Raw genomic sequence first — 23,383 nt, forward strand, 5'->3', positions numbered from 1 at the left:
ACATAAAAATTTTGAATATCTTTAATAGTTTTTTTTTTTTTTAACGTGTACGGATATTCATTTCTAGTTGATACTTTTTCTTGATAAACATTTTTATTTAACATTAATTATATTTTCTTAAAGCAACATGATCTTTAAGAGGGGGAAAAAAGACATTGAAATTGTGGAAAATAAAGAAAAGAGAAGACATTTCCCTGAATGCCCTTATCTCCAAATAATGTCTCTAAACCTTCTCAGTTTCTTTTCACAAAGCGACCCTGCAAGAGAGAGGGAGAGGAACGTCCATTCATACTTCGATAAAAGGAATCAGTTTTTAATCAAATATATATAAAAAAAAGAAATAATAACAAATCAGTAAATAAAAAAATTTAATTAATATCTTTTTGGTAACCATTCAAATTTGGATCAGAATTCAAAATCTAATACTTAGTGACATCTCAGTTGCTTTATATACTTTTCACTTTTAAGAGAGAAAATTATCCTCCACAGATCAATACGAGTCATTCCAACATCGTTTTAAGGCATTAAAAAGGAACGTGCAACTTGATCATCAATTTTGTAAGTTTTTTTTAGTCATTCTATGTTCAAGATCACTCTCGTTCTAATGTGATCTTGGTTCATTCATATACATTCTTAATAATCAAATTGGAAAATGCTAGAAAACCAACTAATGAATTGCACCCATTTTAACCTATAAAAAATTTCAAAATTAATCCACAAACCACCCGATTCTAGCTACTAAACTATTTGTTGTGAATCGATATAACTGACATTGATATAAACGGATATAAGATTGATAAATTCAAACACCTAATCATTTTATTAAAGGTATACACCTTAATGAATTCAATGTAATATTTGGTTTGAATTAGATAGATGGAAATGATGCAATAATGTGTATATGATATGAGTTGAAAGTACCTTCATTCTTGGACGTTTTTCAGCATTGAGTTTTCTAACTTGATACCGAATGCGCTTGGAGAACAGCCTGCTCTGCCTTTTCTCTTTGTATCTCAAGACACTTGCCTCTCTGCCACCCACCTTCCATCCAATCTCCGGCACTTTCCACACATTCCCTCCTCCTTCGCTCCCCATTTTTGATCTCCGATTCTCCTCCCAAGCACTCCCATCATCGTGAAGATTCGGCACAGTCTGCGGCGATTCTCCATTGATAAAAAGCGGAGCTTTATCCGACCAAGCGTTCAAAATCCCCTCGTAATCAAGCTTCAACCTCAGCTGTTTCCCCCTCATCTCCACCTTCTTCTTCTTCTTCTTCTTCTTTGTCGCCGTGCTCGTCACTTCCTCTACCTCCTCCTCCTCCTCCTCCGCCGCCGCCGCCGCTGCCGTCCATGACGGCTCCTCCTTCTTCTCCACTACCTCCGAATAACAAACCCACTTCTCCTCTGCCCCTGCTTCCCTCTCCCGACTCCTCATCGCCGTCCGTACAAGCGCCGCCTCCTCTGCTAAATTACGCGACTCTTCCTCTGACGACATGTCGTTGTGGTAAGTCGGAAGGAAACTCCCTAAGCTGCAGCAGCTGCTCACGACGTCGTTCTCGAACATCAACGCCACGTTCTCCTCTCTGTCCTCCACCAAATTCTCCGGATGCAGGGGAAACAGAGTAAGCTGTTTCTGCGGCGGCGGCGCTGATGGGTCGTGTGTCATCGGGGAAATTTGGGAAATTCTGGGCGAAATAAGCTCCGATCGAAGGCTGAGAAATTTGGGTCGTCTTGTCTTGGTTCTGGATTTACGAATTGGGCGTTGGATTACAGAATCGTGGGTGTTTTCGTTGTTGATTGTGTTGGTGATGCACATTTCTGAGCCTCCTGAGTCCAAAAAACTGATGGACAAACAAATTTAGCTCTTTTGGGTAATCAAAATAGGTTTAAAAAAGGGGGAAGAAAAAGCGAAGCCATGGAGGCAATAAGAGACGGACCCACTTTGGGGAAAAAGCGAAAAGGAAATGGGTTGAATGGAGATGAGTCAGCCATCTGATATTAAAACATGATGTGATGCATTTGGTCTCTTCACACGTGGACTCACGCCATTGGGTGTCCTAGTGGATTTTGTATTGTTATCCAGATTTCCCTTTGTGCCTGTGGATAGAATGTAGGAGGGTGTTTTTGTAATTTCCTTCATACATGATAAATATTTGTAGATCTTTGGAGTAATAGTATTCACAGGATGGTTGCTTTCTCACTCCTTCCCCTATGGACAAATTATTTCAGTATCTACTTTGGGAGAATTGCTCGGGCCCACACTAATTTAAATTTTATATTTCACAATTTTAAGAAGATAATCATATCATAACGCTCCGTTATTGAATAATTTTCGAGTAATTTACACACCCATTGACTTATTCGTTCTTCCCACCGGATCCTACCTAGTCCTTCATTTTCTTCATTCTTCCTTCCTTCCATAGTGCTACAGGCTCGTAGATGCACCTGTCGCATAGTCACACTCCTACGTCGATATTTTTCATTAAGATAACGTCATGTTTTGGTGACATTTTGCTTTCTTTCTTTCATTGGAATAAACATAAATATCTTGTAACCGTGGGGTTCTCAACATGCTCCAGTTGTTCCCAATATGATATTCTAACTGAATGGTTCATTCGCATGTCTATTCTCTCTTGTATCACACGTAATAGTAAGGTCACACAATATACAATTTACTTAAAGAGTGCAATACATCAAATTAACAATGAAATAATGCTGTTCATGTTAATTTAAATATAAACCAAAGAATTTATAAATTATCACGTTGATAAAAAAAAGTTTAGAAGGTTAAATTTTTGCCTTCACATGTTGATGACCTATAAAAATATGTAGAATGATTTGGGGAGGAGAACGAAACACCCTTTATAAGGGTGTGGAAACCTTTCCTTATCTGATGCATTTATAAAGGACAATATCTGCTCATGGTGAGCTTAGGTCATTACAAATTGTATTAGAGCCAGACACCAGGCAATGTGCCAGCGAGGAGGTTGTTCCCTGAAGGGGGTAGACACGAGGTGGTGTGCCAGTAAGGATGTTGGGCCCTGGAGGGGGTGGATTTGGAGGGGGTCCTACATCAATTGGAGAAATGAACGAGTGTCAACGAGGACGCTGGGCCCTGAAGGGGTGGATTGTTATCCCGCATTGGTTGGGGAGGAGAACGAAACACCATTTATAAAGGTATGGAAATCTTTTCCTAGTAGACGTGGCTTAAAGCCTTGACGGGAAGCTTGAAAGAGAAAGCCCAAAAAGGACAATATCTGCTAGCAGTGAGCTTGGGTCGTTACAATGGTGGACAAGTATAAAGCTCTACGTCAAACTCTAGCTCTTGAGAGTTGGCCACGAGGCAACCGTCTCTGTTGCTCCATACTATTGCTGCTCGTTATAGGGCTTGACCAAATTAACTAGGTTAAGGAATAAGTAGCTCGACTCTAAAGCAGTCATGTAGCATGATTGACGGGGTAAAATATATAGTACTCATTCCGTTTTTGTGAGCGTGATTGGTGACTCAAAAACATAATTCCTCATACTTTTCCCATTACCTTTCACAATCACAAACATCCGAGTTTAACCAAATACTCTGCTTTGGCAAACCAAAAAGTTGGATGGAAATTAAACCAACACAAAAATTAAGATCTTCATAAACTAATAATAATTCAACTGCTCTTAATAAACGAAGGCCTTTTCTTCCTTCATTTTCGGTACTTGCAGTTATATGACCTTTCCTGTTAATACTAACTAGCAACGGGAGCCTCTGCGGCAGTTGAGGGCGCCGGCTGTGACCGTGATAGAACCAACGAGGGAGGAGGGTCTAGCGCTCAGACTGTAAGCTCTTGCGTAGCTGGACGCAGCGCCGGCGCCGGACTGGCGAAAATAGGCGCCGTTCAACATCATGTCGCCCTCTGACCGCCAGTTCCAGTGACGCCACTCACTCTCCGGCGCGTCCTCGTGCTTTGTCACCTCCTTTCGGTATCGGACGTCCGGCGCCAAAAATCTGTTGCCTTGACTGTATATAGTCGGTGAAGCACTCCCTCCAATTGCGTACATTTCCCAGTGGGTGTAATCGTTGTTCACCACATGGAAATACCCATGCCTGCATCTGCAAAATCATTCCCACAATTCAAAGACACCATTTTTAGATGGAAACAAAAATACCCGCATCAAAATTTTGATGCTTTTAAAGTTGAGTTGAATTGTGCAGCCTCGGGGCCGATATTGTCTTTTTAAAATTTTCCCTTTTTAATTATGGCTCTCAAAGAGGTTTTGTGTTGTCGGTTGGAGAGGAGAACAGACCACCCTTGTGTGGAAACCTAGCAGACACGTTTTAAAACGAGCTAAAGAAGACAATATTGGCTAACGGTGGGTATGGGTCGTTACTGGTTTCTACACTCTTACAAAGAATGTTTCATTCTCCTTTCCAATAGATGTGAGATCCCATCATTCACTCTCTTCGGGACCCAGAGTTCACACCACCCGGTGTCTGACTCTCATACCATTTGTGGCTGTCCAAAATGTCTGCTAACTGTGAGTTTGGGCTGTTACAAATTATATCAGAGCCGGCCACTGGATGGTATGTCAGGACACTCCAAAGAAGTGGATTGTAAGATACTACGGTTGGGAAGGGAAGGAACGAAGCATTATTTAGAAAGGTGTAGAAAGCTCAAATAGAACCATATCTGCTAGTGATAGACTTGAGCGATTGATTTACCTGGGCATTCGTTGAACAAGGCCCTCACCAAAATGGTTGAAGGCAATAGTAACTTGCATATTCTTGTCTTGAGTGTAAGAGTCACTATGTCCCAACAGCATCACTTTATCATGATGAGTCATGTAATTATTCGAAATCGTGATCGCCGTCGAACCATGAATCGCGTCGATCAACCCATCATTACAGTTAGACAAAGAACAATGGTCAACCCAAATATTCTTGCCACCAAAGATCGACACTCCATCACCGTCCGATATAGTCCACCACCCGGAGTGCTGTGGGGAGTCCCGTATGTTACCATTGCCCCCTCTCTTACAGTCATGTATGTGGATGCCGTGGATTATGATGTTTGTGGCGTAGTGGATGGTGATGCATGGCCCACCTGCCACATGCACGCTGGCCCCACGCCCGTCGATGGTCTTGAACGAGTTCATCACTAGTTCTTGTCTGAGTTGGATTACCATGTCACGCTTGAAGATGATCCATAAGGGCTCGTTTTGGATGACGGCGTGGCGGAGGGTTCCTGGTCTGGGGTTGAGAGGGTCGTCGTCGCCGGCGTCTGTGACGACGTAGAAGCGGCCGTTTCTGCCGCCGATGGCGTTTTTGCCAAACCCAATGGCGCAGTCGGCTAAGCGCTTTCGGTTGGTTTCCCAATTGGGGTCGCATCTCCAGCAGTCGTCTATTGGGTTTCCTGTTCTACATGACAAATATCCCAAGTTTCTTCTTGTCCTCGATTCATTGATGCTCCTGACAATTTAAAAATAAGACACATGATTAAAGAGAACATTATGAGTGTACTTGTGATGTCACACATTTGTTCGAGAAGAGAACAAACCATCATTTATAAGGACGTGGAAACCTCGAAAGAGAAAGTCTAAAAAGAACAATCTCTTAAAGTTGTAGGTATGAAATATACTTACTAATTCGTTGTTGTCCAATTTGGTTCAAGTCAGTCTTACGATTTTAAAACGTGTTTGTTAGGGAGATGTTTCCATACCCTTATGAGAAATGTTTCGTTCTCCTCTCCTACCGATGTGGGGATCTCACAATCCACCCCTTCGAGGCGTCAACGTCCTTGCTGGCACACTGCTCGGTGTTTAGCTCTGATTCCACATTGGTTAGAAAAGGGAACGAAACATTTCTTACAAGGGTTGCTCGCTGGCACACCACTCGGTGTTTAGCTCTGATCCCACATTGGTTAGAAAGGGGAACGAAACATTTCTTATAAGGGTGTGGAAATCTCTTCCTAGCAAACACGTTTTAAAATCGTGAGTCTGACGACAATAAGTGACGGGTCAAAACGGACCATATCTACTAACAATGAATTTGAACTGTTACAGGTTTATAATTAAGGAATGTATCAATGTCGAAAGTGAATAATGGATTCTAATGTTGAAATGAGATAATAATGAGTAAGAAAGGAAGATTCACATACATGTTTATATGAAACTTTTGTAGTTGAAACACTAAAAACATGTTAGAAGAAACCACATTTTGTTAAAAGGGTCCAAATCTTCCACAAAACTGAACCATAAACAAGAAACGAAAAACAAAAACAAAAAATGTATACCTTTGAACTTCTTGAACGACAAGATGAGGATCTTGAACAGAAGCCAAGGAGGAATCAGTGAAGAAGAAAGAGAGTGGTAAGAGAAGCAAAAAGAAAAAGGAAGCCGCCATTGGAGAACAAATCGAAGAAGAAGAAGAAGAAGAAGAAGAAGAAGAAGAAGTGGTGGGTTTAGCCAAAATGGGATGAGTAGCATTATATAGAAATATAAAGCCGTCAGTAGAGGCGTGATTGTACCATAGATTACACCCAAGTGGGGTCGCAAACATGATCGTAATTTCAGGTTTTCAATCATCTCTTCAAACCTCTCAAGTCAAATTCTTTCGACTTTCTGTCCTTCTCTCTCCTCCCTCCCTCTCTCTCTAGTTTAAAAAGGTCAAATTTTTATGTTATTATTAACGTTTTGGATCAAATTAAGCTCCACCCTTTTTTCCTTGGGTGACTTTCGAGGGGTTTTGAGCCATCAAGTCGAGAATTTTTGGCTTTGGATTCACACCAAACCTCCCATTCTGCAACTGTTTTAGGGTTTTGAAGTCTGTCAACTTGCTTAAAACGTATGGGAGAATGGAGAAAAATGTCATAATATGGTTGACAAATATGAGATGTTCTAAAAATAATTTATTTTTGTATTTGAATTTGGTTCAATATTTAAAAAATGTACCATCGATATAATATAGTTTGAATTATTATGGTTATAGTATAGTTTGATGGGAGTTTTTTTCTAATGAATTACGGTTTAGGTAGGTTGAATTAGGAAAACCAAAATTAGGACTTAGAGTTCTAAATGTAATGTTTGGAGTTTGTTGACTTTCAAATCAATATACCACAAATTAGGTCTATCTAACTCATGGGCTTCATTAAATTAATTGTTTAATTAACTGTGACTGTAATTAACTGTGTTTGGAGTTTGTTCATGGCTTTGCTTTGTTCCCCAAAAGGTCTCGTACCAATGGAGAGAGTATTATTTGCTTGTATTATTTGTTTATAAATCTATGATCATTCCCTAAATTAGCCGATGTCGGACTTTCATCATCCAAAGCACGCCTCCCCTTAATCGAGGCTCGACTCATTTGGAGTCTTAGCCATTTTAGGATATGACTCTGATACCATGTTAGACGAACATGACTCTCCACAATGGTATGATATTGTCCACTTTGAACATAATCACTCATGGCTTTACTTTGGGCTTCCCCAAAAAGCCTCATACCAATAGAGAGAGTATTACTTTCATCATCCAACAAGACAAACACAACTCTCTACAATGGTATGATATTGTTCACTTTGAGCTTATGTATGATATTGTCCACTTTGAACATAAGCTCTTCTGGTTTTGTTTTGGGCTTCCCCAAAAGGCCTCATATCAATCGAGTTAGTATTCTTCACTTACAAAATCATGATTATTCCCTAAATTAGCCGATGTGTGACTTTCATCATCCAACACCTATCATACCATTAATCGAGGCTCGACTCCTTTGAACATTTTTTTACATTTGAAAATAAGGTAAAAAAAAGTTGGTAAATTTTATTATTATTTTTTTGACTAAAAATATTTATAAAAAAATTGTTACAATTAAGCATTAATTTTTTTTCAGTTTCTAAATTATTTTTATATAAAGAAAAAAAAAAAGTGAAATGGTTAGTTATTAATTTCAATATTTTTAATATTATTTTGTCTATATTCATGTTTAGATTAATTATTTAATGATTTAAATGTAAAATAATAATAAATAATAGAATCATAGTCTCTTAATTCCACCTCATCTCATTACATTAAAAAGAATTTAGAACACAATGACTCCAGCAATGGTCGCAACCGTGGTAGCAGACATCTTCAGGAACGAAGATCCACTGCCAGAAGCATCAGGGGCCGGTGCATCTGCAGCTTCCTCCTCGCTGGCTGGTCCTTCCGCAGGTCCGCTTGGGGAAGGTGGAGATGACGCCTCTGCATCGGATTCAGGGGCTGCGGAGGGAGACTCATCGCTGGCCGGCCCGGATGCAGGGCTACCGGCAGGGGCATCAGCACTAGGGGCTCCGGCATCGGCCTCGGGGGCTCCGGCTTCTGCCTTCGGGGCTTCGGCATCGGCCTCGGGAGCACCGGCTTCTGCCTTTGGGGCTCCGGCATCGGCCTCGGGAGCACCGGCTTCTGCCTTTGGGGCTCCGGCATCGGCCTCGGGAGCACCGGCTTCTGCCTTTGGGGCTCCGGCATCGGCCTTTGGAGCTCCGGCATCGGCCTCGGGAGCATCGGCTTCGGCCTTGGGGGCAGAAGCAGCCCCTTTGGGTGCATCGGCAGCGGAGGAAGAGTTGGATGGAGCAGCAGCCGGGGTCTTGGCTGCGGCAGAGTCGGCGTCAGGGGCTGGGGCCTTGGCAGCAGAGGCAATGCCGAGGACGGCGGCGAAGAGAAGAGCGAGGAGAAGCAGTTGGCGGGCCATTAATGCTGAAGCGGCAAAGAGATGAGGAGAATCGAAGAGAAAAAGAGAGGAAGTTTTATTTAAATAGGATTCTGAAGGTCGCAGAAATCCTCTGTAAGGTATATAGAGAAAGACTGCAACACCAGAGAATGAGTTTGAAGGAGGGAAGGGGAAGAGTATTTGAAGGACTTCAGTGCCCAACGGCGGAGGATTCAGTTTTAGGTTCAGAGGCTCGCCGGATTTGCCGGATTTCGCCATTTTCAGTTGGGATCTCTTCCCTACCATGGCGGGAGAGGGAAATTTGTTTAATTTAAAAAAATCAATTTTTAGTTCGAGACACATCAATTTTTAATTCTAAACATATCAATTTTGATCGTGGCTTTATGATTTCTTTAATTGAACCCGATTTTTCCTGGTTCAAGTTCAATGAAGAATCAAAAATGCGAACCGTTGTTCATACAAAACTACGAAAACACATCAATTTTTAATTCTAGACACGTCAATTTTTAGTTCTAAATACATCAATTTTTAGTTCTAGACATATCAATTTTGATCGTGGCTTTATGATTTCTTTAATTGAACCCGATTTTTCCTGGTTCGAGTTCAATGAAGAACAAAAAATGCGAACCGTGAAAACACATCCATTTTTAGTTCTAGACACATCAATTTTTAGTTCTAGACATATCAATTTTGATCGTGGCTTTATGATTTTTTTAATTGAACCCGGTTTTTCCTGGTTCGAGTTCAATGAAGAACCAAAAATGCGAACCGTTGTTCATACAAAACCCCTAAAACACATCAATTTTTAGTTCTAGACATATCAATTTTGATCGTGGCTTTATGATTTTTTAATTGAACCCGGTTTTTCCTGGTTCGAGTTAAATGAAGAACCAAAAATGCGAACCGTTGTTCATACAAAACCCCGAAATCCGCTTGGAGATAGTGCTGCAGCGACGCCGTGTTTGACACTTGAAACTAAGAATGGCGGAAGAATCCACCCCGGAACCTGGATCGAATCGCTTGTATTCTGCGGTCAACGGCGGCCGGACGAAGGAAGAATGCGAGGATATGATTCGAAGAAGTCTCCGAAGTATGAACAACAAACAAATCATTTATTTCCTGTTCTACTCGTCTCCTCAAAATTTGGAACCCGCGTATAAAATTGCAGGGTTTAGGGTTTTGCGACTTTTGTTTATTTGCTGAGAATTTGAAAATTAGAGCTTTCTTTTGTTTTTCTCGTACCTTCTTAACCGTTCTCTGCGTCTCAAATGGGTCAATGATTCTATTTCTGTGTCTCTCAGCTCCGATGGTGAAATTCTTGATGGAGCATTTGGAGAAATCTGGATGTGGGATTGGGGATAAGTTTATTAAGGCTGTTCATTGCGATAAGCAGATCAGTGGTGGCTATGTTCGTGGTGAAGGGGTAATACTCATTATACTTTCCTCTCTTTGTTTCTGCTTATGGTTTATTGATGAATTTGGATCTGGATGAGAATGTTGAAGACTGATTTATTTATTGTGTCTACTTTCTTGCTTGTAGATAATGGTGTGTAGGAATCATATGAACATTCAAGATGAGGTTAACCAAGTTGTAATTCATGAGCTTATTCATGCTTTTGATGATTGTCGTGCGGCAAACTTGGATTGGGCTAATTGTGCACATCATGCTTGCAGTGAGGTATGAATCTGCAAATAGCCATTTTTTCCCAGATTGAGTTTCTTCTGTTCTGGTCTCTAGTTTTCCTTCTGGTAATTCTCTAACACATGTATTTGGAATTTAGATTCGAGCTGGTCATCTAAGTGGTGATTGCCACTATAAACGAGAACTACTGCGAGGTTTTGTCAAATTACGAGGACACGAGCAAGTATGATTTCTAGAAAATTGTAGTTTAATTCTCTTGTTGGCATCTAAAAATGAGTATAAGTTTCATCCTTCATGTTTGAGATTTTTGAATTTCTGACATTGTTCATAGCCTCTTGCTTAAAATGGTGAAAAACATCCATGAAGTGTGCTTAGAGTAATTATATATTCTCAGCGGATCAAGGACTAATGAACATGAACCACAGGACAGTTGAAAAGTTTTAGTGCTCTCTACTGATAGATTAGTTATATGATTAACAACTTAACATGTCCCAAGTTATTGTGTTACGTTAAAGAAATTTTTTCATGATAGAATCTAAAATCTCTGTGTATGCTCATGTCAACTTGAAGCTGATCTTGGCCATGAATATAGTTGATTTAACCATTCTTTCTTGTAACTTTTCGCTGATAATCGCTCTTGGCAATGGATTTTTTTGTGCTTAAGAATTTGCTTTTCCCTTAGCCCTTTGCTAAACTAGCTTATACGTGAGCAGTGAGAGTAAAAGTTCTTCATGAAAGAAACATAATATTAGCAGAACATTTTAGGAAGGCTCTAATCTTGAATGAATGGCTGAATGAATGGCTGGCCAATATTTCTAAGAGATCTAGGTTTGTTCAACCCTGAATGGATGGCTGCAATTGGGGGCCATTGTAACTTTTCTCACAGTCCTAGGAAAACAAAAAACTCTTCTCGATGTAGATGTCGGTGAGGATATGATTGAAGGATGTAGATGTCGGTGAGGATATAATTGAAGGATGTAGATGTCGGTGAGGATATGATTGAAGGCGATGCACTAATGATTGAACAACATGTGCATGTGTGATATGATACAAACCAGCATTTCATATTCTTTTTGCCAACAATATTATTACCCTACTCTCGCTCGGATTCTTTTTCTTCTTGGTGCATTTCTGTTGGGCTCTTTAGGTTCGCTATTTGTTGACATTCTTTTCTCAATTTGTGAAGGAGTGTGTGAGAAGAAGAGTGATGAAATCAGTGATTGCTAATCCTTATTGCTCGGAAGCCGCTGCAAGGGATGCCATGGAATCTGTCTGGGATGTTTGTTACAATGATACACAACCATTTGATAGAGCTCCCTGAACAAATGGAACATTGTAATGTCCTCTACAGAGAACAAAGCAGTCACTGCTCCTATTTTAATGGTGCTGTGCCCAAAAGAGAAACAGGTTATTTTGCCCAAAATTTGGATTCCATAAACTATAGAGTAAGTTCATTGTCACGAGCAGTTCGATCAATTACACGAACGATCGATGATTTTATTCGGATATAGACATTCTCATTTTTTGCTTGCATCTGTTCCAATACCCTTTTCATATTGATAACCTTATTGTGTAATACTTCTAAATTCCCATATTAATTGGTTAGCTATGTCCGTGTGAAAACAGTATTCTCTTATTCATTTTAACCATTGTATGGATGAGATGAAGATAGTTGGAAGACAGCATAGTTTTAAGGTCCCCTCCCATTAAATCTTGTTGCTCTTGTGTCTTTCATCCTTAGTGGCAATGGCAATGGCAATGGCAAGTGGAATAAGGGTATGGTGTTTGAAAAGACCCACAAGGACAACGATAGATATCTGTTCTTGTGCTCCCAATACTACCAAAGAATGCCAGGTAACACTGATGTTCCTCATTGGATATCGATAGAAATATTGAGATCTCGATTTTATGCTAATATCATTAAAAGGGAGGGAGGGAGAGGTAGATGGAGAGTGGAAAAGATAAGATGATGGGATCATTCGATAAATATGCAAACTTCAATTGTGAACACTGTCGAACTTGTGGGGTAGAAGAGTGGTTAAAACTAATATAATGAAGTTATTGTAACCGTCTATGTCCACTGCTAGTAGTAGATATTATTGGCTTTGGCTCATTATGTATTGCCATCAGCGGAGAGGTTAACACATCATTATATATAATAAAGTATGTGAGCTAAATTGGGAGTGTTGGTGGACCAAACATCCGTGTAATATATTTTTTTTTTTTTGTCACACTTTCATCCTTTTAGATAAAAATAAAAACAACCCCTTCCTACCTAAATTATCTAACTTCAAATTTTAAAATTTTTCCTACACAATTTGATCATAAAATAACAAAAGTTACAAGAAGGGTTTTTTTTTTTTTTTTTTTTTTTTTTTTTTGCAATTTCTTAATATCGAAGTTTTAGATAATTAAATAACAAGTATTTGAAGCATTATATTTGTAAAAGTAATTCGAAAGAGCCGATGAACCAGGTGCTAAAAAAGTTACCTTGGAATAACTGACCAACGTGTGTGCTTTATTCTGAACCCATTTCTAATACCCATCATTATTTTGTAATCACGCCATTTTTGGAAGAGCCCAAAGATTTAATTTTGGTTATGGGTATCTCCGGGAATCCAGATAATACCCATCTCCATGAAGCTTTCCATTTTTAGATTTTGAATCAAAATGATATCATATCTTCCTCACTTTCAGACCCAAAAAATGTTGCAATTATCTGACATTGGAGCTTAATACAATGATTATGCGTTTCGTTTCTGAAAATTCGAGAACAATATGTAAAAAACAATGAATAAATGAACTCCATGAAATATAGCAGACCTTAGTTTGGATCGCCAGATTTAACAAAATGCACGGATGCGCTTTGTTTCTCACGAAACGTGTATGGCTTCTCCGCTCTCTCAATTTCTCTTTATATTCTATTTCTTCTTCCTCTTCCCTTCTACTTCTCTCCACTGCTCCTTCCCATTTTCTTTCCTCTTTTCTCCATTCTCTCCCTCCCATTTCTTCCATGGCTCCCGGGATCGAAGCTCCACCGCGTTCTAGCAATGGGGGCTCTGTTCGTCCCGATTCCCATTTCTCCGATGATGGGGTTTCTCGAAAATCCAAAGTTACCATCGTTGGAAGTGGAAATTGGGGCAGTGTTGCGGCTAAACTCATCGCCTCTAATGCGGCTAGGCTGAGTTCCTTCCATGGTATGTTCTTCAAATTCTGAAACATGGGATTTGTTTGTTATGCTACTGGATTTCGATTTGCGCCATTTTCGTTGCATTTTGATATCCGTTTTCTTGAGTTTATTGGATTTCAGATGAGGTTCGAATGTGGGTGTTTGAGGAAACTTTGCCTACTGGTGAGAAGTTAACTGATGTTATCAATCTCAACAATGTAATGTTCTATTGATTAATTACGACCCATTTCCGTGTTAGGAAATTTAGAGCGTTATATATTAGTGATTCTTGAATCTTAATTAACAGGAGAATGTTAAGTATCTCCCTGGTATAAAGCTTGGCAAGAATGTTATTGCAGATCCAGACCTTGAAAATGCAGGTATCCATTGAAGTTCTTCTGATTTTTTTGTTGATCTCATTCAAATCTTTCTCACTTAGCATAGTCTAATGGGTTGAATTATCAGTGAAGGATGCTAATATGTTGGTGTTTGTGACACCCCACCAATTTGTGGAGGGGATATGCAAGAGACTTGTGGGAAAGATAAGGAAAGAAGTGGAAGCTATTTCCCTCATTAAGGGGATGGAGATGAAGAAGGAAGGTCCATGCATGATTTCTTCCCTCATCTCCCAGGAATTGGGTATCAATTGTTGCGTTCTAATGGGCGCTAACATAGCAAACGAGGTTACATTTACAGATTTAAACCCTTGTATGACAATTTGTTATGTATGTTCATATGTATTAAGATTATGCAAACTGTTCATGACTCTGTTTTCAGGTTGATAAACAAGTAATCTTTAGAAGCTTTTGTCCTAATTTTGCTTGATTTTAAAGTTCAGTTATGTTTTATTTCGTTTTGTTTCAAGATTGTTGAACTGTTCATGTAGATTGCTGTAGAGAAGTTTAGTGAAGCAACGGTGGGATACAGGGAGAACATGAGAGAGATTGCTGAAAAATGGGTTCAACTTTTCAGTACTCCCTATTTTGTTGTTTCACCTGTGAGTACAGTTCATGATCTCATGTATATTATTTAAGCAATCTCTGTCAATCCCAATTATGAAGAGTTTGATTCTGTTCAATACTGATATATCACTCACAAATTATGTGTAAAACTTGGTTTAACTCCTACTCAAGTCTTTGAATTTTGTATTTTTCGTCTCTAAATTTTGCATTTAAACTATTTGTGAGATCCCACATCGGTTGGAGAGGGGAACGGAGCATTCCTTATAAGGATGTGAAAATCTTTCCCTAGTAGACACGTTTTAAAAACCTTAAGGGAAACTCCGAAAGGAAAAGTTTAAAAAGGACAATATCTTCTAGCGGTGGGCTTGGGTTGTTACACTGTTTTAGTCGTTGTGATTGATTTTTTGCATTAATCATAGCTATTTCAAATTGACTGGTGAAAGGGTTTCTTATTACCTTTCTAATTGTGAAATATTGAAAGGTCCAAGACGTTGAAGGAGTTGAAATGTGTGGAACCCTTAAAAACGTTGTGGCATTAGCAGCAGGTTACTCATAAATCTTTATCAATTCGCTTCTTTTCTTCTGCTTTCAATGAAGAACAGTCTTTAAACAATTTGACATCACAGGTTTTGTTGATGGTTTGGAGATGGGAAATAACACAAAGGTACAAAACTTAGTTCTAAACATTCAAAAGGTAGATTACATGTCTTCTTTATCTCAGACTATTTTGATTTGATTCGGTAGGCTGCGATAATGAGAATCGGTCTGAGAGAGATGAGGATGATCTCCAAGCTTCTGTTTTCATCTGTTAGGGACAGTACTTTCTTTGAGAGTTGTGGAGTTGCTGATCTGATTACAACGTGCTGTAAGGATAAATTCTTCATTCTTTTGTGCTTCTTCTTTACTTTCTTTCACTGTCTGAGTAGAACCAATTTGTATTTGGCAGTGGGAGGAAGAAACAGGAAGGTAGCAGCCGCTTTTGCAAAGCATGGAGGGAAGAGGTTAATATTGCTACCCTGAAACATGGATTTTTTATATGGATGCTACGTAACATTGTTGCTGTATATGATTTTACCTTCTCCCATGTAGGTCTTTTGATGAACTTGAAGCAGAGATGCTGCAGGGCCAAAAATTGCAGGTTTCTATTTCCCAATGACATGATTAACTCGTAGTTTTCGTAAATGAATCGTTACCCTTTTTTTCCTTTTAGTTTTGAATTCAATACGTGGTGGAGGGGATTTGAACCTCGGGTTGGATGAGGTTGAATAGTTAATGTCTTTGTTTGTGGGGTGAGAGAGAATTTGAATATCTGACATCTTAGTCAAGGATATAGAGTTGAACTAGTTGAGCTTCGTTCTTAATGATTTTCATTTAGATATGGGGGAAGCAAGATGCTTGTTTCTTGCTTAAATATTCACCAATTCCCTGATAAACAAATATTAGATTGTGTTCATCCTAAAAACCAGTGATGCAGGCATGTATAAACATTCTAGTTACTTATCAAGTAAAGTTGTTGTAGTTTCTCCTAACAGCTCATTTTACATTTTGAAGGGTGTCTCCACAGCAAAGGAGATGTACGAGGTTTTAAGTCACCGTGGGTGGCTCGAGCTGTTTCCATTGTTTGCATCAGTCCACGAGATCTGTATCGGTCATCTTTCACCATCAGCCATCGTCGAATACAGCGAGCGCAGACCCAACTTCTCTGTTATTAATGGCCAAGCTCAGTAGTTTTAACAAGACTGGCTCTCGCCTATTTCAGATGTAGTGTGTTCATGAAGGTAGTTGCATCGTTTTTGTACATTGAAGAAATTTGAGTATTGGGTCAATATCTGACTGAACTTTGCTTGATCTTTAGAAGTAAAACGAATGGCAGGTTGGTTAGAACAGAGCATTTGAGAGATTGAAAACAGAGCATTTGAGAGATTGAAATGTGTTTCCTGATAATATTGATTAGTTTCCATTCAATATTGCATTGACACTGAGAAGGTATGGAGATTGGTAATGGAAACAAGAACAAACAGGACACCATGTCCTTTTCTCATTTCATGATAGTTAATTCAAACATTTCAGAAGGTAAACTACACATCAAAAGGACCATAAGTTAATACATAGAACATAAAAAAGATCTGTGAAATTCTTACAATCCCACTCCCGTTCCTTAGAAACAATTTTGCTATACCCAACAATTATCCTGTGTGTATTCTGTCAAGTCGTTCAACACTCTTTCTTGCTCGTTCAAACTGATGATCAACACTTTTTCTAGACTTCTCGTGACAATCGACGCTCTTGCGTGACCTTTCTTTATGGTCAACTGACATTCTCGTTTTTTCTAATTTATCTGTATTACCATACTGGCTCTTCTTTTTTTCATGCCTATCAGTGCTTTGCCTTGGTTTCTCTCGCCTATCTGTGCTCTTCCTCGAAACTTCGAAAAAGTCAACACTCCTTCGAGGTTTCTCTAACTGGTCTGTGCTCTTCCTGGAACTGTATCTCTGGGATGGGGATTTCTCCACCGTTGATATGAACTTTTTCAGGTGCTTAATATACTCGGGATAGAGCTCCAGATCACAGTGGTTTCCTCCTTTAATCCACAGTGGTTCATACTTTTCTTTGCATAATTCCCAGAGTTGCTTACCATGTGAGCAATCAACCACATCATCTGAAGTTCCCTGGTAAAAGAGACCCATATGACCAATTAAGACTATAGTTCTCAAGTGAGCAACCATTCAAGCAATCAACCACATGATTGGACAATTCTATTTTTTCAAAACTTCCTTCCTCTGATTTCCCTTGTATAAAGGGGCATAGAAAGGTTCGGTTTCTTTAAAAGTCATGGATTTATGGACAGCAATTTCAATCGGTACATGCACATTAGTTTATCATGGTAAGACGACAATCGAAAAATATGCAACAGGGAATTCTTACGTGGATGATAAGAACAGGACAATCAACCAAAGGAATTTTGTCAATATTCTGCACAGAAAGAAAACAACAAATACAGCATGTGAATGATGCATATAAAGAAAATAAATCTATCACAGTAGAAACAAAAAGGGTTATTTTACCTTATAAATGTCGAACCAGTATGAACGCTTCACTGGATACATGACTCTTAAACCAGAGAGTATAGGACTATGAAGAATTACAGCTCTTAAAAGAGGCAGCCGAGCTGCAAGATCCAAAGTGGGGCCACTTCCAACTGATTGGCCATACAGGATGATATCTTCCTGCTTAGTACCATAACTTTCTTCAAGACACTTGTATACAGCTTCAATATCTGCATATGTATTCTGCTCACTTGGCTGCAATGTAGAACAGACGTTGAATCTTGGATTAGGATCGATACGAACATCACAAGCAATTTCAATTCAATCTAAATCGCTTATGACAAACACACCTTTCCAGTTGATTGGCCATACCCTGAATAGTCATACCTGCACAACCATTTCCTTATTAGAATGCTACAACTTTTTTTTATAAGTAATAAACCATTTCATGGACGAGCAATTAAAGTGCAGCGTAAGTCTCGATTTTGACAGGGGAACGATCACAGACCTTGCAAATCAATTCAGGGGAAGAAGGAGAATCATTGATGAAATGAGATTTATTATCGAGCAATATAGAAAGCTTGATGCTAATAAGGATTCATTAACTCTCAATATTCTATGAGTTCTGATGATAATATCAGCTCAAATTCTCTAGCTAGCACAGTCCTTATTCAATCGAAGAATCATCAGTCTATGGATCAGATAAGATTTCCAGCGCCAAATTCATTCAAGAGTTAAATTTTACCACTAATAGTTTGGATGATGATGTAAGAACTGAACTAAACCTAGACTGACTATAATTGGCATTCATGAACCTGCTATCAGACACAATCACAGTTAAGTCCCGAATTCCTCATGAAATCTGGTAAATTCAGACGATCCATATGCAGAAGTTGACCGCAAAAACAAAGGAAAGCACCGAAAATCAGAAGAGAACAGAGCAATACCCCATGATGTTAACACGAAGGTGAATGCTCAATTCAATGAAAAGCTCGTACATCTGGCCCAGATCAGCGGCGTTTCCATGAGAGTAAAGCAACGTCGAGGTGGCCATAGGGTAGCGAATGAAGACAGCAACAATCTCAGTACCACGACGAGTGGGCAGCTTAAGAATCTCAACATTTTCACGATGAGGAAAAGGGCTTAGAAGCAAAAGACCGGTATATTCATCGGTAACAAGTTTGTACGAAGGCGGATTCGGTGGGAAAAAAGCGAGTTTCGCCGCCATGGACGAAGTAACACCACCCATCTTCTCGGTCCGCCACTGTGAACGAATCTAACCCCGATTAAGCGAACCAACAACCCATCATTTGAAGAAACCCCAAATTAAAAACCCAAAAGAAGAACGAGCAAGAAATTCAACAAAACCCTTTGGTCTAACGGCGCAAAATTAACAGTAAGAGATCGACATTCCAGAAAATTCGAGAGTTGGGATTGGTTTACAAACATTCGGTGAGGAAAAAAGAGAAGAACAGAGAGATTGTAGCGGTGGGTAACAGGCACATAAATGGAAGAGAGAGAGAGAGAGAGAGAGAGAGAGAGAGAGAGAGAGAGAGAGAGGTTTAATGGCGTCTGTGATGATGGTGGGTCAGAGAAGAGAGCGTGACCAGTGGACCTGAGAGGCCTGGCGTGGACAATACAAAAGAAGAAAATGGTTTACTTCTTCCTCATCTTCACTGAAATTATATAGTGTGTCAATCATGGCATTCTTAGAGAGAGAGAGAGCTGAACCTGAAAGTGGCCATTGTTAGGTTGTAAGAGATCGTTGTATGCTTCAGCTTAGAACCCTATATTTATCTATCAATTTTCCTATCTAATCCTTTTATTATTATCATTATTATTCCTTTTGGAGGTCTCTTATCATTACTTTTATTTTTAAAATTTTTAATTTTGTCACACCCATTAATTAAAACATTAAACAAATAATTATGCTACTTTACCCATCTCGATGGCAAAATAATTGATGTCCCATATTGGTTGGGAAGGAGAACAAAAGACCGGCATGAAAACCTTTCTCTAGCAGACGCGTTTTAAAGCCTTGAGGGGAAGGGGATGCCTAAAGAAGACAATATCTACTAGCCGTGGATATGAATCATTACAATAATAGTGTCATAAGATCTACATTTTTCTGTATTTTTAGTATCAACATCGACATCGACATCGACATCGAACATGTGAATAGAAAATTTAGCAAAAAAGTAGAAAAAGGAGCCACAAACATACATTAAACTGTTTTCAACCCAACTTACAGATCTCATAGGTATCTTATTTCCTACATTGAAATGGCGGTGAATGTTGATCCTTGATGTAAATCCATTATAGGAGGTATAAGACACAAACACTTAAATCCAAAAGCAAGAGATTAAGAAGACTTATATCCAATAATGGTTCAACCCATATTTTCATCATAAAAGGTTTTGTAATTATCCTCCTTTCTTATCCTAACCAATAGAGACCCTTTTTTGGTCACTTTCCTAGGTTCTTTCCATGGGATTTCCGTTAATAAAAGCCTGGATTTCTTAGCTATATATTTTGAGTTCATAAGCATGTGTAGTCAGCTCTTGGTCGATATATATGATCTTGACGAGTTGACCTATGCTCAAGTTAACAATTTTGAACCAACCCGGATTTCAATTGGTTCCTTCTAAGCTAGCTTGTTCTTTTGGATTGAGTCACTCTTTCCAATGAGTTTTGAATTCCTATTCTCAATTAGGAAGGAGGAAAATGAAGGAGTTCTCTGTTCTTTCCTAAAGAAACAACATTCTGGCCTCTTATCATTACTAGATGGAATACATAAGGTGCATTCAGCCCTCTTTTATCATTACTCTCGTGTAAGACACACGACTATGATTATCACTAACTATGATCAAATAACCGTGTTCATCATCAATATCGCGATACTTTGAACCATGTTAATCACAATTCACAATCATAAAAAGAAAAAAAAAGTAGCCAACGAGAAAAGGCCAACAAAAGATTTAATAGCAGATTTCATTGGCCATCAATTTCTTTAGTCAAGCTAATCACATGGATCTCCCAATGATAGATGTGATATGCCAGGCAGCCAGGACCCCACATCAAAAGTTCAACATATAATTATATCAGCCAAGCCATAAGAGACCAAATAGAAGGACAAGAATTAGAAGCAAGAAAATAATGAAGCATCCATTTAAACCGAACCATTTACTGATAAATAATCTAATAAGATATTTCCTGCTTGCAGTGTAATAAGAATGTAGAATGGAAAGTGGATAAAGGCCTTCAGTTCAACAAAAGTTCTGTTATTTTAATTTTTTTTTATTGTGGTAGATCTTGTTGTTTTTGTGGTCTTGAAAAGCTTTCTTATTCCTCGGCTTACTGCTCGCACCTCCTTAGAACACATTGAGGCCGAATCGTTAAGAAAAAATCGGAAATGGAGAGCTGAGAACCTTTTATTTGTACATTGAAAGATAGGGCTTGTTCTGTCCATGAAGATATCCTCATGGAATACAAGGGGTAAAGGGCTAGATAAAAGACATGCTTGGTCAAAGATGATGTCATTTCAGTAACGCCAGATATACTGCCAATATGAAATTCTAGAAACACAGGTTGGTCCCCATTATCAAAGTTAAGAACAATAAAATGAGCTAATGATCACTGGATTTCTGAGTTTTGATTTTTCAAAATAAGGAAATTGATCAGCTCCTCAATCTCTGTCGTAAGGGGATTAAGTGCAAGTGAAATTCCACGCAAATGTACTCTCACTCCAAAAATCAGAAACTTAGTCTATGTGATCCCACGTCGGTCTGAGAGAGGAAGCATTCATTATAAAGGTGTGGAAACCTTTCCCAAATAGACGCATTTTAAAACCTTGAAGGGAAAGACCAAGGAACTTAAGCGATTACAAATGGTATCAAAGCCAATCATCAGGCGGTGTGCCAGCAAGAATGCTGACCCCAAGGGAGGTGGATTATGAGAAAATCTATCGATTGGAGAGGGGAAGCATTCTTTATAAGAGTGTGGAAACCTCTCCTTAGTAGATTCATTTTAAAACATTGAGGAGAAGCCTAGAAGGAAATGCCCAAGGAAGACAATATCTGCTAGAGTGGACTTGGGCGGTTAAAGGTACAAAATCTGGAAGTCTTGAAAACTGTACCATTTCTCGAACCCTAAACTAGAGGAACCACTGGATCAATAACTATGTATACATCGACAGCTTCATAAGAACTAAACACATTTTATTCATCCAAAGCCACTGATTGTCCTCTAATTTAGAAGGTGAAACATTCTGGACATTAACTTGAGGACATAACTCTCAATCTAAGTTCTTCAAACATGAAATGAACTTCATAACAGGTTTTTCTATTTTATAGGAAACCGTTGAATTAAGAGAAAGTGGACAAAACCAGGCTATAAAAAAACTCCGGCAAAAATTCTTCAAACATGAAATTTTTTGAGTTCAAGAACATGGAAAGTGAAGGATTGAAAATTTTGACCCCTTGATCGAGAATATACATCTTGATCAGTTGATCTGTGTTTAAGTTGACAACACAACAAGATAGTTAAACCCCTTCGTTCCTTTATTACCAAGTACTATAGAAACTTCGAACTATGAACTAGAACAAGAATCAAATTTTGGCTTGATTAATGGAGAAATATCCAAGAATCTTCAGAAGGGTAATCAATTACAAAGGGGTTATAGACAGATTCAGGAGTGGAGATGGCACAAGTAGGACTATGCCTTTGAGAATGAATTTGTTGGGTGAGGAAACCTTATTTAAACCTTATTATCCTTCTTAAGAACAAAGGGTGAAATGCATAAACTGATTGTATCCATATGTAATAAAAGATATCGATATCACCCAAGAAAACTAGTCTGGAAATGAATAAACTGCAAAACTCAGTGCAGTGCCATTACTACTCAGAACGAACAATGTTTCCACCATAGTTCCCATGAAAGAGGAGAATGATCATTCTTAGTTCCAATGATAACATAAGGCAAACCATAAAGATCAATTCAATAGCATAATCCCTCAAAAACTTTAAAATCTCACCGAGTAAAGCATCCAAATCTGTCGTCAAAGCTGCTTCCTCAGTTTCTTGTGCTTGTTCAACGTGTTCTTCCTCTTGTTCTTCCTCTTGTTCTTCTTGTTCATCAAAGTGTCAGACCAAATCAACCCAGAATTATCCGACCCACTTCATCCGCCTCAGATGCCGGCGACCCAATTTGTAAAATTGTGTTTGGAAAATACCCAAATGGAATTTCTGGGTAAATATGAGAGAATTGGAAATGGGCCAAAAATCTGGCCCAAAATCTCCTTTTGTGTTCATGCCCATCTGATCTAGTTTCATACACTCCGAAGTTGGAAAATCTGGCCCAAAATCTTTTTAAATAAATTAAGACAGCCAATATAATTAATTATATTAAGTACTTAAGACATTTATACTTTTTTTCATAAGATCAAAATTTAATCATCTTATTATAAAATTATAAAAATATGATAAATAAAAATAAAAAATAATGGTTCATCATTATAATCGAAAGGGAACAAAATAATTCTTATCCACGACGAAGATAAAAGAGTTTTTAATTTTTAGCTGTCTTCAAATTCGCATTCCTATTTAAAAAAAGAAAACAATTAGTGATCATAAATGTGTAGGCCCTAAACCAAACGAGGACAAAACAATTATTAATAGCCAAATTCGTAAAGTGAAAAATAATAATAATAAAGTTTCGGCATGATATGATTATATTCTAAAAGAAGAGACAAGAGCAATCATGTTTCTTCTTCCATACGTGCAATACGATCATGATTAACAAAAACATCAAGAAATACTGTCACACATTTTAAATTTTTAAAAAGAGTTTCTCTTCCATAATAATGGGACTACCCTACCAAAGGGA

At 38.6% G+C, this 23,383-nt stretch overlaps 6 protein-coding genes and 1 long non-coding RNA gene across 10 annotated transcripts; 2 read left to right on the forward strand and 5 right to left on the reverse strand.

Moving 5' to 3' along the window:
* Nucleotides 1-74: 74 nt before the first annotated feature.
* Nucleotides 75-2,039, reverse strand: LOC111430299 (protein CHLOROPLAST IMPORT APPARATUS 2-like). The gene is made up of 2 exons (XM_023066502.1): nt 922-2,039; nt 75-257 (listed from the first exon to the last, which is right to left on the reverse strand). The coding sequence occupies exons 1-2, from the start codon at nt 1,813-1,815 to the stop codon at nt 234-236; spliced, it is 918 nt and encodes a 305-aa protein (XP_022922270.1). The 5' UTR covers nt 1,816-2,039; the 3' UTR covers nt 75-233.
* Nucleotides 2,040-3,455: 1,416 nt separating this feature from the next.
* On the reverse strand, nt 3,456-6,540 carry LOC111460762 (pectate lyase-like). Its single transcript, XM_023104045.1, has 3 exons — nt 6,275-6,540; nt 4,705-5,451; nt 3,456-4,095 (listed from the first exon to the last, which is right to left on the reverse strand). Exons 1-3 carry the CDS (start codon nt 6,538-6,540, stop codon nt 3,735-3,737), a joined length of 1,374 nt encoding a protein of 457 aa, XP_022959813.1. The 3' UTR covers nt 3,456-3,734.
* Nucleotides 6,541-8,052: 1,512 nt separating this feature from the next.
* On the reverse strand, nt 8,053-8,937 carry LOC111460771 (skin secretory protein xP2-like). The gene has a single exon (XM_023104058.1). It carries the CDS (start codon nt 8,935-8,937, stop codon nt 8,053-8,055), a length of 885 nt encoding a protein of 294 aa, XP_022959826.1.
* Nucleotides 8,938-9,603: 666 nt separating this feature from the next.
* LOC111430307 (mitochondrial inner membrane protease ATP23) lies at nt 9,604-11,967 on the forward strand. Its single transcript, XM_023066514.1, has 5 exons — nt 9,604-9,769; nt 9,981-10,102; nt 10,220-10,357; nt 10,461-10,544; nt 11,508-11,967. Exons 1-5 carry the CDS (start codon nt 9,661-9,663, stop codon nt 11,640-11,642), a joined length of 588 nt encoding a protein of 195 aa, XP_022922282.1. The 5' UTR covers nt 9,604-9,660; the 3' UTR covers nt 11,643-11,967.
* A 1,090-nt stretch (nt 11,968-13,057) lies between these two features.
* LOC111430266 (glycerol-3-phosphate dehydrogenase [NAD(+)]-like) lies at nt 13,058-16,493 on the forward strand. 4 transcript variants are annotated; one of them, XR_002708302.1, is made up of 12 exons: nt 13,058-13,518; nt 13,632-13,708; nt 13,798-13,870; nt 13,956-14,173; nt 14,377-14,487; nt 14,934-14,997; nt 15,079-15,116; nt 15,197-15,317; nt 15,399-15,453; nt 15,542-15,590; nt 16,004-16,241; nt 16,363-16,493. XR_002708302.1 is itself a non-coding variant. In XM_023066446.1 (11 exons), exons 1-11 carry the CDS (start codon nt 13,173-13,175, stop codon nt 16,178-16,180), a joined length of 1,329 nt encoding a protein of 442 aa, XP_022922214.1. In that variant the 5' UTR covers nt 13,058-13,172; the 3' UTR covers nt 16,181-16,350. The 4 variants fall into 4 exon arrangements, 1 of the variants encoding a protein (XP_022922214.1); XR_002708305.1 differs by having other exon boundaries at nt 16,004-16,230; nt 16,326-16,493; XR_002708303.1 differs by having other exon boundaries at nt 16,004-16,230; nt 16,308-16,365.
* LOC111430291 (protein ABHD17B-like) lies at nt 16,455-19,259 on the reverse strand. Its single transcript, XM_023066489.1, has 5 exons — nt 18,447-19,259; nt 17,850-17,886; nt 17,518-17,754; nt 17,378-17,425; nt 16,455-17,121 (listed from the first exon to the last, which is right to left on the reverse strand). The coding sequence occupies exons 1-5, from the start codon at nt 18,746-18,748 to the stop codon at nt 16,639-16,641; spliced, it is 1,107 nt and encodes a 368-aa protein (XP_022922257.1). The 5' UTR covers nt 18,749-19,259; the 3' UTR covers nt 16,455-16,638.
* A 1,384-nt stretch (nt 19,260-20,643) lies between these two features.
* LOC111430322 lies at nt 20,644-22,755 on the reverse strand. The gene is made up of 2 exons (XR_002708316.1): nt 22,533-22,755; nt 20,644-20,869 (listed from the first exon to the last, which is right to left on the reverse strand). It is a non-coding gene; the product is annotated as an uncharacterized LOC111430322 (long non-coding RNA).
* Nucleotides 22,756-23,383: the final 628 nt, after the last annotated feature.

Source organism: Cucurbita moschata, unplaced genomic scaffold (genome assembly GCF_002738365.1).
Source record: "Cucurbita moschata cultivar Rifu unplaced genomic scaffold, Cmos_1.0 Cmo_Scf00002, whole genome shotgun sequence".
Taxonomy (NCBI): Eukaryota; Viridiplantae; Streptophyta; class Magnoliopsida; order Cucurbitales; family Cucurbitaceae; genus Cucurbita; species Cucurbita moschata.